The sequence below is a fragment of the Larimichthys crocea genome, chromosome XX (genome assembly GCF_000972845.2).
Source record: "Larimichthys crocea isolate SSNF chromosome XX, L_crocea_2.0, whole genome shotgun sequence".
Lineage (NCBI taxonomy): Eukaryota > Metazoa > Chordata > Actinopteri > Sciaenidae > Larimichthys > Larimichthys crocea.
This window is the reverse complement of record NC_040030.1, coordinates 14,420,945-14,433,102: the sequence shown is the minus strand read 5'-3', so window position 1 is coordinate 14,433,102 and position 12,158 is coordinate 14,420,945. Positions and strand designations below refer to the sequence as shown.

The following is a 12,158-nucleotide window of genomic DNA, read 5'->3' as shown; positions in this document are numbered from 1 at the left end:
AAAAAAAACATTCATAATAAAGATTTGCCCATGTGGTTGCTGCAGATAAACTGTTAGGAGCTAATGCAACATGTCTTTTCATGGTGCAGATTCACCAAAATTTAAATGCAATAATACAGTAGGCTAAAAAATGAAGCGGTGGAGCTCACAGGTAACTCAATCAACAGGTAACTTGTTTACATCAAGCATGATGGGAAAACTCAAAACATATTCATTCAAAAGGAAATCATCAGGAGTGTTAAAAGTTCATTAAAAGTAGCTTTTTTACATACATAATTTGACAAAACTAAAGCTCAAAATGTCCCATAACACAAACCTTTTCCTGTATCTAATAATATACAGTCCGTATAATATGTGGATGTACAGGAGAAACGTTTTTTATTCCACGTCATAGATCAACCATACAACTCACATGCTATGCATCTGTGATGAGCCTAACTCCTCTTGGAAAAAGGCAATATACGACATGCCTGAATTGAAATAAACGGAAACTGACTGAATTCAGTTGAAAAGAACTCAGATGAACTGAATGAAGCCGGCCGCTCCACCTCATGTTCGACCAGCGTGTCAAAAAGTCAATGACGCCTCAGCTAGTTCACGAGCTCTGTGTTAATCTCGGTGTTAATCGCCCATTTTATCCACATCAACCCTTCTCAACGTCCAAGAGCGAGACAGACAGGGCAGGACAGAGGGCAGGAAGTGAAACAAAAAGGGGAACAAGAGAGCTGCGCTGTGAATATGTCGGAGCAAGAATCAGCCGGAGAGTGAAAGAGAGAGCGAGGGGGGATAAAAAGACGTAGAGAGAAGCAGAAAGAGGTGGAAGAGTCTGAGCTATTATTCCCTGTAACTCCAGGGCAAAGCTGTCGTTCTCCTCCAGTAATTGAGCTTCATTAGGAAGCAAAGCAATATGTAATCAAAGAGCCTTGCGGAGCGGCGTGGCCGTCGAGAGGGGGGCTCCATTGATCAAACCCCCTTTTCCCAGCTCCCTGCTGCGTTGACATTTCTGTGTAGGGGCGTCCCGCTTGGCACACCACACACCAACAGCTGGGCTGAAATATCAGCACTATGTATGAGTGTGTGTGTGTGTGTGTGTGTGTGTGTGTGTGTGTGTGTGTTCGACAGTGCTTACATAACAATGTGTGTCTGTGAGTATGAACTTGTACTTGTTCCTTTGATTGAGGAGGGAAAAAGAGACAGAAATATGGAAAGCCAAGTGTCTGTGTTAATAGTTTCAATGTAAAGGTTTATGTGTGCGTGTGTCAGTGTGTGTGTGTGTGTGTGTGTGCGTGCAGCTCTCACTTGTCGGTACATCCCTTGACTTTTTTTTTTTTTTCATTGAATTCCATTGAAGAGCTTTTTGTGGGGAACAAAGTGATTTTGAGCCACCACCTCCCGCTCCGTCAGCCTTATTGAGAAGCCACATTGGTAAAAGGCCCCATGTGGTTCACAGCAAAACGCACACACACACACACACACACACACAGTATGTAACTCATAGGACTAGAATAAATACCCGCACAGAATAGTGTCATTATCATCAGATCTGCAGCATTAAATACCAGAGAGTGACAGGAAAGATTCATCTTGTAAAGCCATCCTTAAACAGGATCAGCCTGTTCCAGCGCTTTATTAATGCTCCATGATGTTACACTAAAGGAGACATTTAAACCCAAGAAGACATTTTCTCAAATCTATGGACACGACATGAAACATGTGGCCGGCATGAGCTTGTAAACATGCACCCACCAATGTGAGAGACAGTAAACAAGAATAGTAGGATGCTGTCTGCAGGCTACAAATCATGTAGTTAAACAAATCAAGTAAAGTTATCTAGTTGAGTTACTGGAAAATCTGGTTACTATAAACAATATAGCAAGCGCTTTAATCAAATGTTAATTGAATTACCTTAATATTAACTTTATTTGATTATTCACAGTAATTGTGTTGTAGTGTACCTGCAAATATCCTTCTAAATAGACTTCTTCTGTTTCCAGACTACTTCCCTGCAGCTTGTCTCCCCTTCCTCTCTCTTAACTCGCATCATTCCTTCACCCTCTTCTCTCTTCTCTCCTCCACCATCATGTCTGTGTCTCGTCCCTTTTCTCCTTCCTGCCTCCCTCCCTTCCTCCTCAGGCATCTCATCCCCGTTCCTCCCTCCTTACTGGGGGGATTTATCAATGGAGCCGAGGTCATTAATTAGCCCTGCGCACGCGGTGACAAGTATTACATTGTTACAAATTGGTTAATTACGCCACGCATGAGTGTGTGTGCGTCTGAGAGAGAAGGAGAGAGTTGGTGTTGGTTCGGTGGGTTTGTAGGTAAGCGCGGGCCGTAGCGATCTGCCTAAGGAGGAATGTGTGTAAAGCGATGGAGGAAACCAGTTATCGATCCACCCGCCCGCCTCGCAGCAGCTGAGGAAACAAGCCAACGCGAGCTGATTTATGGGGCGACCACAGAAATTCTGAAAGAGGAGGGAGAGACGGGGCAGCTCGCGTCCTCGTAGGAGAGTAAACTAAATCTCGTCTCAGTTAGGAAGTGTGTTATTTTCTCGGATTCCTCTTCTTCTGCAAATACTCTGCTGATAAAAGATCCACAGCTGGAAAGGAGGGGATTGAGAACAGCCTGTAGAAAAAAAAGAATAGAGTGGTTGTCTTCGTTTTCACACACCTAACTAGAGGAATGTCCTTCCACCTCAACGTACGCACTGTTTTGCACAGAAGTGCCCAGTTTTAGTGTTTGCATTTGTGCATGTGCATGGATGTGTGTGTGTCTGTGTAAAGGGGGGGTTAACCCCAACAAGAACCCCCTACAAGAAAGACTCCTTTGATCCATCGTTTCACCTTTGCAACCCCCCTTATCCTTTTTTTCTCCCCCTTTGCCCCCTTCCTCCCCACCCCTTCACCCCCCATTTGAACGGGCTAACGTTTTTAACACAAGGCTCTTTCTTGTCTTGGTCAGCTTTGGCTACACACACACACACACACACACACACACACACACACACACACATTTCTGGCTCTACAAAGGTGGGTCTGTGAGTTAGGACAGCGGCGTGTTTATTTTTCCAGCGGCCAGTGCTCCCGACAGTTGCCTTTATTGTTCATTGTTGGCGGATGGATAGAGTGCGGGGGGGAAGTGAGGGAGGAGGGGGGTGTCGGCGGGCAGTGGAGGCTTGTGGGTGAAGAGGGGGGTGGTGGCTGTGAGGCGGCGGCTACCAACAGGGAGGACAAATGGATGGCTCTCACCTTCCAGAGCGGTCAAAGGGCAGGTCAGCATCCTCGCCTTCACTCCCTCCATCCCTCCATCCCTTCTACCGGCCCCCCCTTTCATCCCCCGTTTTGTGTCTCTCTCTCTCCCTCCCGGTTTCCCTCTTCTTACTCCCTCTTTCTCTCCTTCTCTCTTCCTCATCTGGTTTGACTGGTGCAGGAATGTGGCCCTGTTAAAGGTAGCAGCTGAAGAACAATGGGGGATTGTGCTGTTCCACACATGCACACCCACCCACGCGCGCACACACACAACAAAGGCATGTAGGCAAACATTGGTACATATGACCAGACATGGGCGCACACACTCGTACTGATTGTGCCTCAGTGCGCCTCTCTCTAACTACATCCTGTTGAATGATTTAGGCCTTGTGTGGAAGTGTGTTTGTGTATATGTAATTGTGTGTGTGTGTGTGTGTGTGTGTGTGTGTGTGTGTGTGTGTGTGTGTAATGGAGCTGGTATGTCAGGATCTGAGAGGTCGAAGGTCAGGCCATGCTAAATGTGAGCAGGAGGTTGGCTGACTGCAGGGTAAACACAGACCAGACACACTCTCTTTTTTCTCTTTTTTCACACACACACACACACACACACACACACACACACACACACACAGCTTGATAGCTACAGACCAATCTCAAAATTCACCCATAATTCAGCTCCAGTCAGATTCATTTTTCAGATTTTATTTCAAGTTTTAGCAAGAAATGTACATTTTCAAACCTGGCTGAAGATGTATTTGTTTGTTAAACATATGAATGTGCCTCAGATCTCACATTTGTTTTGCCCCCACCTTTCGCCTGTTTACGAATGTTTCCTTGGCCAGATTTATTTTCTTTATTTCAATAAGGCAATAAAGGCAGTGATGGATGTGGCTCGAGCGCTCACTGCTGGCCTTGTGTGCCCAGAAAAATAAGTCAACATCTGGTTTTACAACTCTGCAGCACACATACGCACTTCGCTGAATGCACCTTCCGTTGACGTGCCCCCTCCTACCGTCCAAAGCCCCTAACCAGCCATATATTAGCTTGACCAACAAGCGTTGGATAGCTTTACACTGCTTTGTTGTTCCTTCCTCCTCCATTTCTCTCCTTCATGCCTCTGACCTCTAACCTCACCCCCACAATCCTTTCTGGCCTCCAGATAGCCATGAAAATCTCACAAAGAAGAAGAACACAGCATGACATCCCAGTTCCAGATTTTGTATAATTTCCAACCCGGTCTGCTTTTTTGCTCCTGTTGAATTGACGTCTTTCCAAATGAAACTCTGGTTCTAAGTTGGGCGGCTCTTGAAGTCCCCCTGCTTATCATTTCTAAGCAGTAGTTGGTTTATAATACACTATAATGTAGTTGTAATAGTTATAGTAGAGTTATGTATTTGTCACAACCACTCCTCGGGTGTAATAAAACAAAATATGTCTCTATAGAAGAAGTTGTAATTGCTGACAAGTATTGTACATTAATAAATAAAATCTTCCTTGTATCTGTGATATGTCTAAAAGTTGTGAAGGAGGTTTCACAGTGTAACCTCAACCCAGTCTTGTACTTTTCTTCAGAGTGCCACAATCTCACCTTTGACCTCTCTCCCCCCACTTCCCTTTCTCTCTCTCTCTCTGTCTCCCTTACCCCAGGTACTCCAGACAGCCTGGCGGAGAAAGAGCGCCAGCTCATGGGCATGATTGGCCAGTTGAGCAGCCTGAGGGAGCAGCTCCTGGCGGCCCACGAGGAGCAGAAGAAGCTGGCCGCCTCACAGATGGAGAAGCAGAGGCAGCAGATGGAGCTGGCCAAGCAGCAGCAGGACCAGGTACAGGAGCTCTGCATTTAGAAATACTGTATTGTATATCTACACTGCAAAGAATGTCCACCCTGACGTGTCATTTAGTCTGGCATTAGTTCACAAAATAAATAAATAAAACAGAATTCCCCCTCATCCGTAGATGGATTGATTCTTTGGGTAATCCACCATGTTTTAAAATAGAAACTTCAGAGTACATTCATTGTGCTCGGCCAGGAAACAGTAAACAAAGGCACATGATTGGATACTGATTTGGAATCACAAGATGCACACACACTGGTATGTGCAGACACAGTATTGCACATACACACTTCACAAATCATCACAAATGGTCATCAGGAATCCTCACACAGATTTCAACGTTTGGAACAGAAGGTGGGCTCAAAGGTGTGGTTGGAAAGAAACAAATTGCACTGAAATAAACACAGACCAGACACACTCTTTTTACCCCTGTTTCACACACACACGCACACACATCTTATACTGTACAGTGTTCACACAGCCAGAGACATGAGCCTTTGGCAGCTTGAACACGGGGACATTGCACAGGAATGAGCTGAGGGTATGTACTGCTGGAGCGGATGTAACAGAGACATACTCAGGCATTTTATACACACACACACACACACACACGCACACTCCAAGCTCCCAGGCGAGAGTCTGCCAGGTATTTGCATAGAGAAGGGCTTCCCTCTTTGTTGTGCTTTTTAGCTTCTGGAAAGCACGAGTTTACAACATTAACAACACACACACACAAAAACACGGGATGTTAGGACAAATCACCTGTGACAAACAATGCCTCACAGTACCTTCGGCTGTATGTGTAAGTACTGCACGTGTATACTGTACTCTTGTTCCCATTCCATTCCTATGAGTCACTGGAGAATTTCTGTGCACAAGTTAATTTCATTTTAGGCTTAAAGTTGTTGCTTTCATGTAGAACGAGTAAGAATGCATGCAAAAGAAGGACTAGCAGGTAATAATAAATAGTGTATATAAATCTGTAAAAGAGAGAGAACATCTCCAAATAGATGATGACTAATAGATAAAAAAAAAAAGAAGAAGAAAGGAATAGTTGAGTAACTTGGAAATACAAAGTGTGTTGGTGTGACACTGTTGTCCATTTGGCTGTGAGCTGAGGCCAGATGAGATGAGCTCTTAAATATTTCATACCAGGGCATTGACCCTCTGTCATGCAACTGGGGCCCCAGAGACCTGCAGATGTGTCGCATCTCCCACAGGCCCTGCACACACACCAAAACACGCACACACACATGCTGCATATACATTCTAATAATGTGTTGTGCGTTTCGTCCTCAGATTGCCCGGCAACAGCAGCAGCTTCTGCAGCAGCAACACAAAATCAACCTCCTGCAGCAACAAATCCAGGTGAGGCCAGTATGTGTGTGTGTGTGTGTGTGTGTGTGTGTCCATTCTCGTGTATGTACGTTTCAAGTGTGTGTGAATGTGTCTTGATGTGCATCTGCGTGGCCCACAAAGGCAATTTTGTGATTGTGATTGTTACGGCTTTTCTTTGCTCAGTCATCAGTGTTTAGAGCCTGAATCAGCTTTGACTTATAATAACTCCTCCTCCTCTAGCACACACACACACACACACACAAACACAAACACAAACACACACACACACACACATACAAACCTACACGTACACAACCTGTGTAATCACTTAAAAGTGGTCAGCCTGCTTGGAAAAATCAGAAATACGATAAGTTTTTATTATATAAATCAAAGTTTAGACATCAAACTGTCAGTGAAGTACGCTTTTCTAATGTTTATTCCATTATGTGTTTGAGTGATGAAGGTGTTTTCACAGATGGAGACATGTTCAAATCCAGACTCTGTAACTAAGCAGTCAAGAAGGGTTTGGGAAGTCGGGCCAAACGTTGACAATAGGTTCATCGTTTCCATGGATTCTCTTTGAAGCAAATGAAATGTTAGACTTTGGTCATATTATATCCTCTAAAATGTTGATCATGGCAGCTATAAGTATTTTTCTCCTGAAGAGAGCTGATCGCACTGACATCCACAGGAGGAATTCCCTTTACAGGGAAATACTAAGAAAAGCAAACTTAGTTGACTTGACTTATTTAGAGCCTTTTTGTAATGGACAAGACGTTAACAAATCTAATCATGCAGATTGTAGACAGAAGTGAATAACCTTATATATGCCCAAAAAAGTAAATCAGCTAAAAAAAAAAGTCCCTTTGAATGTGAATCTGTGTCTTAGGCTCCCAAGAAAATGGGTGGGTATATGTGTAACACTTCAAAATGGAAGTATTGTCCTTTTGGGTGCTACACTGAAGCCTCTATGTTGGTCCAGGTGGCTTGGAACGAATAGCCCAGGCCTTTGTAAAAGCAGATGACACTGAATTTTGAGCTGAGAATGCCGGGCTTTGTATCATAAAGAGACACCCTGTCCAAGAAGGAACACACATACACACACAGGCACACACACACATTCCCTTTCCCCCCGAGAGGTTAGCCATACACAGTTTGTGTGATAAGAGACCTTGTGATAGCATGTGTGTGGGACGTGTGTCTATGTGTGTCCACGATTCTGTGTAAAGCAGCTGTGTTTATTTGCTTTGTGCGAGTTAAATTCTGAATTGTTCGCGTTTTGTCTCTCTCTGACAAAAAAAGAAAGAAAGAAAAAAGACGCACATGTTTGTTTCTGAGGATTTCTCTGTGCATTCTCGAGCATTCATTTCTTCATCTGTGCATATGTGTGTGCGTGTGTGTGTGTGTGTGTGTGTTTGCCGCAGCTGTGTGTGTTAAGCTATAAACACGTCCGCTCATGATTCACTCCCTCACGACCCCGCCGAGACAAAGCTCCCTTTTCCCATGACTTTGCAACCTTTTCCCAAACAAGCGTTTCTCCATTGAACGGGCCCAACAATAGTTTCTCACAAGCAGGGGCAGCTGTAGTCAGCCTCGTTAAGAGAGGGACACAATCAACAGGGGCTCATCGCAGGAGTGCAAAAACACACACACACACACTCGTGCATTCACATATATCACAACCATCACAGCACACACAAACACGGACAAACATATAGAAATACACTCCTTCGCCCGCTCACTTGCGCACACACTGCAGTCACAGAGTGCCGCGTACTCGCCTGATGATCAAACACACACTCATCATCAAAGACTTGGTCGAGAAATACACTGCTTAATCATTCATGAAGAGATTGTCCGCACAATCCCACAATACAATGGCCTGCCAGAGAGAGGGCACCAGGTTCAGTGTGTGTGTGTGTGTGTGTGTGTGTTTTCTGTCTGTATGATAAACCCCTTGTGATTGCATTTCCCCCTAACGAGGCTGAGTTCAGCTGTCCCTTCATGTGTGTGTGTGTGTCTGTGTGTGTGTCTGCGTCCTTGGCTTTGTTAGGCCTAAACCCCCAAAGGCCTGTGAAGAATGCTTTCAACCGTCCACTTGGAAGAGGTGATGAAATGAAACGAATAATCAAGCTCATGAAAAAGAGAGGAGAGTGACACACATCCCTCATGAAAGGCGGACAAATTATTTATTGTCCTCGCGTCCGGTTTTCTATTTTTTTTTTTTTTTCTCACCCTGAAACCCAAATCAAGCTAGCGATATGCATGTTAGCGTCCACTATTTAGGCCAGCGGCGCTCGCTGAATGCATGTGCGAGCTGACAAACAAGCGGCGTTCATTCACAGAGGCAGGCACAGCCGCAACACAAGCTAATGACATACAGTATGAACCGTACACACACACACACACACACACACACACCATTCATCAGTGTTCAGAAGTCAGCAATTTGCTGCTTTCTCGCTCTGACTAATTGATTCTACCTGGAATTCTACATTAATTAGCATCAATTACAATCCATTAATTTTGTTACACACACACATTCACATTGTTTTACTTTCTGAGGGCTACACCTAATCCTTGTCCTGAACTTAACCTTTATCCTGACTAAACCTCTAATCTTATCCCTTGATAGGTTACAAGTCCTGATCCTGAATTATCCCTAACCTTAACCCGACCAACCTAAGGCAAATTTTAACCTTAAGCCTAAACTCAAACATCCTGAAGCTAAACGTCTCCCCCGGGTAAAGTAAGGAGGAAAATGACCCAAAACTTTGTGCTCAATCCAGGGTTATAACACAAGTTGCTCTCCAAAGAATTATAAAACAAGAACATGTGTGCGCACACACAAAAAACACACAGGCACACTCCTGCCCCCTGCTAGGGGCCTTCTTGTTAAGCTCAAAGGGGTGAGCACATTTCCTCACACTTGCCTTTGCTTTCCCTCTCGTCTTCTCTCATTCTAATTAAACGACTTGTCTCCGAGGCTCCCTCCGGTGTTGCCGGGGACGACTGTCGCTGCCGCGCAGGGAAGCGCGACGGGGATGAAAGGAGCTCACCTGCCGAGCGGCTCAGGGCTTACCTTGAGAACACGCGCACATTTTCATAGAATAGAGGCACAGCGCGCGCACGCACACACACACACACACACACACGGTGTACAGTGCATTTGAAACAGAAGGATGAGGGGACACGACTGTGTCCTGCCTAATGAATCAAAACTCACTCAACCAGAACACACACACACACACACACACAGAGTCAAGTGTGTGTCTACCTCTCTTCCTCTGTTGGCTGTCTTTCATCTTATCAAGCACTGCCATTGCTATAGGTGGGAGACAGCAAAGAAGACAGAGAGAAGTGAGATAGAATCAGAAAATGACTAAAGCCACCTGATGCTAGTTTATAAGAGGCCAGACATGGCGGCGACAGCGGCTAACAAGCTCTCTATTAAGGTTAACCTACGTTGGTAACTCAATCACACACACACACACACACGCACAGATACACACACACCACTCCAAGTGTAATAATACCTGATACACTCACAAGCGCAGCCTGTGTCCATGTTGAAAATATTTCATTCTGTGAGAGGGAAAAGGTGAAAAACAAAAGCAAGAACACTGTTCATTCATTTTCACACACATGCAGCACACCCTGTACATGCACACACACCACACACCGGCACCTCTGTACTCTGTGCATAGGAGCGGCTAACCCAATTGCCTGTGTAATTGTTTAATCACTCCCATTACACTGCAACCAGTGTAATTTGTGTTTTCCTTACATGGCGATGTGCGCACACACACACACACACGCACACACAAACTGGACCAAAACCAACCAGCCATTCCCACTGAGACCCACCCTGTCTCACATGCTTTCTCTCTAATTTATACACACACCTGTGTGTGTCTGTGTGTGTGTATGTCTGTGTGTGTGCACATCCCAACCACTGTGACATGAACCATGCCCCCTTACATTCACAGCAGGCTGGCTTCACATCGCCCCTGTCCATAGAAAGTTAATGGACTAATATTAAAAAAGCCAGCTATCTCCCTTTCTCTCCCTCTCTCTCTAAATTAATTATTGGTTCTATCACTCGCACGTCCCTTCTTTAGCAATAGGTCATCCAGGTCTTGCATTAATTGCCGGAGCATATGGTCGCCAACAGATTTTAGCTGTGGGACTCGCACTTTTAGCGGGGGCTATTTTTCTCGCGCGCTCAGATGCGAGCCATATTGTGCGGCGCTGGCAGCTATTGTTCGGCGCATTAACTTCATAGAGCTAATTACTCCCCAATAATAACTTTACCTTGGAGTTTTTAGCGCGCCGCGTGCCAACCAACCTGTTTCACACCCCATATGTTAATTAGCGGCCACATCTTCATTATGCCGCAGCAGCGCTTTAAGTTCAAGCTGTGCCGCCTGGCGCGTGGTGAACGCAGCCTCGACTCGCTGCCAATTATCCAACTCTTGCTCCCCTCTCCGTCTCCCGTTCTCTTTCTTTCTCTCTCGTTCGTTCTGTTCCGTCTATCTGCTGTTATTTCCTGAGAAGAAGAATTGTCGACTTTCTCTCTTTCTTTCTGTCCTCTTTGCCCCTGTGAAAGTTCTCAAGAAAAGTTTCACACATTTTCCTTATACATGTATGCGGCTCTCCTTCCGTTCAGAGTATTTGTCTTTGTTTCGGATTCACTTATCGCTGATTAGAGGATTTCATTTTTTCAGATGAGTTCCAGATTTGTTTGTTTCAGGTTTCTTTTCTGGACGTGGAGGGGTTTGCAGATAAAAAGCAGAGCCCCTTGTTCTCCACGTCGGCAGCGCACAGTAGCAGCAGTGTGATGTTTTGTCTGCGTGTGTTGTAGGTTTTCATGTTCACTTTAGGCCTGATGTGAAAGAGAAGCTGAGGAGTGCGTTATTCCCCAAAGCGCCTGCTGTTTCAGATGTGTCTTTTTCCTTTATGTGGGATCTGGAGATTGTCTGATAGATCTAGCCTCGCTCTCACTTTCCCTTCTCTCTGTTTCTCTCACCCTCACTTTCTCTCACAGGCTTTTCTTTCCCTTCTGTCAATGCATCTCTTTGTCTCTGGTTCTTTTTCTCATTTGGGAGAGCTCTCTCCCTCGCTTTTTCTTCCTCTCAGTTTCAAGGTTTACACTATGATCACAAGGCTAACGTTCATAATCCACTTTAAGCTATTGCATTATTGTATAATCAATATTGGGAGAAATATGTCATTTTGCAGATGGTACAGGAATGTAAATACGAAGGAATGCACAGGAGGCCATATGATGTCATATGATCAGCTAGTAGATAACCTTCCCTAACCCCACCAACACCTCCACACACACACCCAAACACACAGTTCAGACAGTTTTTGTAGACCCTTGTTTATCCCTGTTAGCCTCAACTTGTTGTCGTGTGTGTGTGTGTGTGTGTGTGTGTGTGTGTGTGTTTGTGGAGGTCAGAGTGTGTCTATGCCAGTGACCAATGCGAGGCTAATGGTGCTGCTCATCAGCTCAACAGCTGTTACACTCATACACTCTCCTCAGCAGCAACATATGGGAGGGAATGATGCTCCATAAACCATTCTCTGTCTTACTTTCTCCCTGTATGTTTTTCCATTTCTTCATTCTTTTGTGTCCTTTCTTGCCATTTTACTCATTTCTTCTGTTGCTATCCAATTGTGGACTCACATGTATTGTGTAACAGTTTTGAGGCTGCCTGGTGTCCTTCCTTCCTATTGT

General features: G+C 44.9%; 1 protein-coding gene across 11 annotated transcripts in view; it reads left to right on the top strand.

The window, feature by feature from the left end:
• sox5 (SRY-box transcription factor 5) overlaps positions 1-12,158 on the top strand; it is a 213,744-nt gene that overhangs the window by 169,633 nt on the left and 31,953 nt on the right. For all 11 annotated transcript variants that reach the window (XM_027291908.1, XM_027291909.1, XM_019278155.2 and 8 more), the window contains 2 exons: positions 4,893-5,065; positions 6,377-6,445. In XM_027291908.1, the coding sequence (XP_027147709.1) occupies positions 4,893-5,065; positions 6,377-6,445 (242 nt within the window). The remainder of the gene's footprint in view (positions 1-4,892; positions 5,066-6,376; positions 6,446-12,158) is intronic.